At 38.7% G+C, this 5,473-nt stretch overlaps 1 protein-coding gene across 1 annotated transcript in view; it reads right to left on the bottom strand.

Annotated features, from left to right (window-relative positions):
- SLC10A6 (solute carrier family 10 (sodium/bile acid cotransporter), member 6) overlaps window positions 1-5,473 on the bottom strand; it is a 68,435-nt gene that overhangs the window by 17,301 nt on the left and 45,661 nt on the right. The window contains exon 4 of the mRNA XM_006885321.1: window positions 3,341-3,516. Within this exon, the coding sequence (XP_006885383.1) occupies window positions 3,341-3,516 (176 nt within the window). The remainder of the gene's footprint in view (window positions 1-3,340; window positions 3,517-5,473) is intronic.

The raw sequence follows: 5,473 nt of genomic DNA, 5'->3' as shown, positions 1-5,473 counted from the left end.
TAGAGAAAACAGTGCAACAATGAATGAATGAAAACCCAAAATCTCTGTAAATGTTCACTAAAACTAATAAAATTTAATAATAATTTTAAAAAAAAGAGTTTATGTAATTCTTCCTTTGTAGTTACTGAATCCTTCCCTCCTGAGATAAGCATAAAGTAAAAAATAGAAAAGAATTTGGCCTTATTTACAAAAGACTTTCCCAGGATCCTTTGTTTTTATTTACTACTCCCTTGTGATTTTCCTTTGTTTACCTTCCTGATAATTCTCAATAAAAACACACAAAGGCATAGCATAGGAGCTGCAGTTCTCCCAGCTGTTAACCCCTGCCTTCACGCTTTCTGGCCTGACCCCTATTCCTGTGTGTCCCTTCTTCTGTCTTTTCCATTGGTTGACAACAGTTCTCTTTTTATTATCCAATTCTAGGTCCCTGTACATATGTTCTAGTAGTTTGTTTTGTCTTTGTGAGGTGCCTTTTGAAATCTTCTGTTTAGCTTTTTTATTTAAGCATCTCTTCCCTTTATTTTGGCTTCTCAATGCTCTAGTGCAATTTTCAGAGTCTCTTCTGACATCTATTTTGGTAATTTTCTTTCTCCTCCTTTTTAAGATTGCAACTGCCAGCAACATCTTATTTAGATCCACGATCAATGTATTTGGTATCAGTAGTCAGGAGATAAGGAGATGTATTGCACTCGAAAAATCTGTAGTCAAGGACTTATTCAAATTATTAGGAGTTATGATGTCAGTTTGAGAACTTAAGTGTGTCTGATATACGCCATGTCTTTTTTTAATCCCTTACTATGCATCTGAGAGCTATACAATGAATAAGGATGACAGAAGAAGAATTGATGCTTTTGAACTGTGGTGTTGGAGAAGAGTACTGACATACCATGGACTACCAAAAGAACAAACAATTATGTCTTGGAGAAAGCACAGCCAGAGTTCTACTTGGCAGCAAAGATGGTAGAGTTGCCAAGATGCTGCTAAGAAGGTTATTCCTTGGAGAAGGGCATCATGCTTGGAAAGATAGAGGGACAGCAAAGGAGAGGAAGATTCTCAACCAGATGGCCTGATACAGTTATTGCAGCAATGGGCTTGAGTGTGTCAGGACAGGGTTCATATCTGTTTTTCATAGAGTTGCTATCAAGTTGTATTTGATGCCACAAAACAATATCAACAATGGCTAATAATAAAACTTCATGTGCTTGTTAGCTGCCTAAATATCCTCTATTGCGAACACCACATTCTTTGTCAAGTTTTTTTTTAATTGGATTGCTTGTCTTTTTATTTTTGAAGTGGTGAAATTTTCCATGTATTTTAGAGATTAGAGACTTGTCAGATATGACATTGTCAAACATTTTCTCCTAGTCCAAAGGTTTTCTTTTTATTCTTTTGGTAAAGTCTTCTGATGAAGGGAGCTCTAGGGGCCAAGCAGGAAGAAAGTTTTTGTGCTGTCAACCTAGACTTAGGTGATAGGAATCCACCAGTTACTCCATGGAATAAAGGTGGGAAATCTCCTCCCTTGCCATTTATAGAGTCTGGAAACACACTGGTGGGTCAGTTATGAGATATGAGTCAGTTATGAGTTATGAGTTCCTTCTCAGAGATTTTTTAAGGTGTGTGTATACAAGTGTTTAGTTTGTAAGAGATCTCAGTTATCTAGTTTTTCTTCTGTTGCTTGTGTATTTTTAAATCAAATTTTGTAGTCTTTTTAAATCATAAATTGGGAATCTGAGGTTTGTCCTTAAATTATCTTCCAGGAATGTTATCATTTTAGCATTTTTATCTTTGCTCCATCTTGAGCTAGTTTTTGTGTTTTGTATAAGGTGTGGATCCTGCTTCCATTTTCTACAAATAAATATTCAATATTGCTACGTTATTCTTTGTAATTATAGATGGAGAGGAGATTGAGGTTGTTAACAATTACAGCTTGCTTGGCTCCACAATCAACACTCTTGGCACTAGCAGTCAGGAAATCAAAAGACAAATTGTACTGGGAAAATCTGTGGTCGGGGGACCTCTCCAGAGTACTAAAGAGCAATGATGTCAGTATAGAGACTAAGGTGCACCTGATCCAGGCCATGGTCTTTGCAATTACTTGTCTTGCATCATTGTCTTTGGACAATGACAAAGGATGACAGAAGAAGAATCAATGCCTTTGAGTTGTGGTGTTGGAGTAGAATCTTGAACATACCACAGAATGCAAAGAAAACAAATATGTCTGTCTTGGAAAGGGTGAAACCATGTTTTCCCTTGTAAGCTAGGATTTTGAAACTCTATCTCACATATCTTGGGCATGACGCCAGGAAACAGCAGTCCTTGCAGAATGACATAATGCTCAGAAGGGTGAAGGGGACAATGCAGGAGAGGAAGATCCCGGATAAGATGGATTGATACCATAAATGGGGCAGTGGGGGTTGGTGTGTCAGAGTAAGTGAGAATGATTCAGAATAGAGGAGGCTTCAGGTCCCTGTGAGTTTCAGGCAACTCAATGGCACATAACAACAACAATAACAACAATTTAAATTTCTCTCTTAAATATTTTCCAAAATCACTGGCATCACGTAGATACATCATGAATTAAGTATATCCCTATTGTTAGGTATTTAAATGGCTTCCTTTTTTTTGTTGATAAAATAACACTGTAATCAACATCTTAGCACATCAATATTCATGTTTATATCTGTTAGTGCTAACTATAGTACAGATTTATAAAAGTAAAATCACTAGGCTAACAGCTATAAATATTTTCAAGCCTGTTAATACAACACTAAATTGCCCTGTGAAAAGTTTATGTAAGGTTTTATTCCCATCATCACTGAGTGTGTTACCATTTATATTATTTTTCATGTTTTTAAATTTGATTCTCCAATTTATAATGATTATATTCAAAACAAATTCTTATCCTATTTCTCAAGTTTGTCTTCTTTTCTCTTTCCTTATGTTCAGCATATTTGAAAATATTTTCCACAGTAGATAAAAATTTAATCTCTTGATCCCGTCTTGCTGGACAATGCTAAGCAATAGAAGACTTTCATAATTAACGGCAACAACTCTGACTTTAGTTACTAGATGAGAAAAATGTGTCCAGATTTTAGTGGTGGTTTAAACACCTTGCTTCTGTTTTCACAGACTTCAGCCTATCTTTAATTTTGCGTTTGCTTTACTTTCCACAAAGATTTACCTTCTTTTCTCCCTTTTGAAATGCTGAGTCTTCCTATCCCATCCTTCATTTACGTCAGAATTCTTTGTGCCTCCTGACACAGTCAGACGGCAAAGCTTCTCGATGGGGCAGTGTTTGATTTGCCGGCCTCAGAAAAGCATAGGGGTGCTTTAACTGTACCTCTGCCATGACTGGCGCGTAAGAAGTGCCAGGAGAAAGCCCGCGAGGTGGCCGATCAAAGGAAAGATGAAACTGATGATGAAGAGAGTGACGTCTGAATTCCAAACTCCTTTCGACAGCACCACACCCGTGACTGCAGACACCACCAGGAGGGCCCCACCAACAACGGCCCCAATCTAAAGCAAAATAACAGAACAAGTTCATGTATTGTTATTTCATCTTGCCATGCAAAGAAAGACCATCACTGCATGAAATTGTTTGGAATCTATACATTTTAGGAGAGTGAAAATCAAGCGTGCAGCAGAAATCTTAGAGTCATCCAGTGTAACCCAAACATACACATAGAAGTGTCTCTGGCTCTCTGTGCTAGTGGACTGGCCTGCTTGCCTAGTGAATTGGCCTCTCTTCTCTACTTCTTACCACTTTTGTGTGAGCGGGCTGAAAGTGAGGTAGTGAGCACAAACTAAGGCTAGGGGGCCCTTCAAGGAAATAATTACTCTTAGGGAGCTAAGAGGCCTTTGTTGCTGTTGTTGTTGTTGTTATGTGCCTACGAGTCGCTTGCGACTCATAGCGACCCTATGGTCAACAGCCCTAAACTCTGCTCTATCCTGTGCCAATCGCACTGCCTCTGACACACCCATCCGGATTACCCCAGTCACTGAATCAATCCAGCTCATAGAGGGTCTTCCCTTCCTGCACTGTCCCTCCACCCTACCAAGCCTGATGACCTTTTCCAAGGACCGGTCTCTCCTTACAACATGTCCAAAGTATATCAGACGAAGCCCCAGAATCCTTGCCTCCAAGGAGAAGCCTGGTTTAACCCTCTCCGGGATGAATCTATTTGTTTTCTTGGCAGTCCATGGTACATTCAATACTCTTCTCCAGCACCACAGCTCAAAGGCGTCAACTCTCCTTCTGTCCTCCCTAATCATTGTCCAACTCTCTGATGCATAACAAGTGATTGCAAAGACCATGGCCTGTATCAGGCGCACCTTAGTCTCCAGAGAGACACCGTTGCTCTTAAGTACTTTAGAGAGGTCACTAACAGCAGACTTTAGCTGCCCCCAAAGGCAGGAAGCCCGGATTATCCTCTCTCTGGCCTTCTCTCTAGCAAACTGTTCCCTTTCGAGGAAGGATGGGGTGTTTCCCATTCTAACATCAGACTTGGAAAGCAACATCCATTCATGCAGGCAAATGGAATGGCAATGTTCAACCAGACAGCATTAAACACAAATGGAACCAAGCCATGGTTCACAAATTAAGATGAACTGAGGTGTATTTGCTGAGGCAAATTACCCTCAAACATGGAGTTTCTAATAAATCTTAAAATAGGGATGAGAAATGATAACAGAAGAATTGGTGCCTTTGTATTGTGGTGTTAGAGAAGAATACATTGACTGCCAAGAGAACAGATATGTCTTGGAGAAAGTGCGATCAAAGACAAGGATAGTGAAACTTCATTTCATACAGTTTGGGTATGTTGTGTTAGGAGAGGCTATCCTTTGGAAAAGGATATAATGCTTATAAGGGTGGAGGGTCAGTGTAACAGAGAAAGACCCTCAATGAGATGGATTAACACAGTGGCTACAGCACTGGGATCAAGTATATTAGAGATTTTATATTTTATATTAGAGATTTTATATATATATTTCTTATATATAATCTCCTGAAACTCTATGAACTTTGATAAGTGTTGATAGTTATAGAAAGGCTTTAGGTATTTTGTTCATAGGGTCACTATGAGTCATACTTGACTCGACGGCGATCAATAACATAACAACAACTATATATATATATTTTTTCACTAGTATATATATTTGGAAGCAGGACTGGCATCCACTATCAAAATAGCTTACCTCCAGCTTAACTCTATGAATTAAGAGTGATAATTACACAACAGGTATTTAGTTTACAGGGTCATTATGAGTGGTCTACAACTAATGGCGCTTAACAATAACAACTCTATATCTAACATATATATTATAATATCTCCCATATAATCTCAAAATGGATGTCAGAAGATACTCTGAAAATTGCACTGGAGCGCAGAGAAGCCAAAGCACAGGGAAGAATTGAAGATACTAAAGATTTGAATAGAAGATTTCAAAAGGCAGCACGGGATGACAAAGCAAA

This window comes from Elephantulus edwardii, unplaced genomic scaffold (assembly GCF_000299155.1).
Source record: "Elephantulus edwardii isolate Elephantulus edwardi_28Jun2011 unplaced genomic scaffold, EleEdw1.0 scaffold00042, whole genome shotgun sequence".
Lineage (NCBI taxonomy): Eukaryota > Metazoa > Chordata > Mammalia > Macroscelidea > Macroscelididae > Elephantulus > Elephantulus edwardii.
Note: the sequence above shows the minus strand (reverse complement) of the source record. Positions and strands in the feature narration are given on the sequence as shown.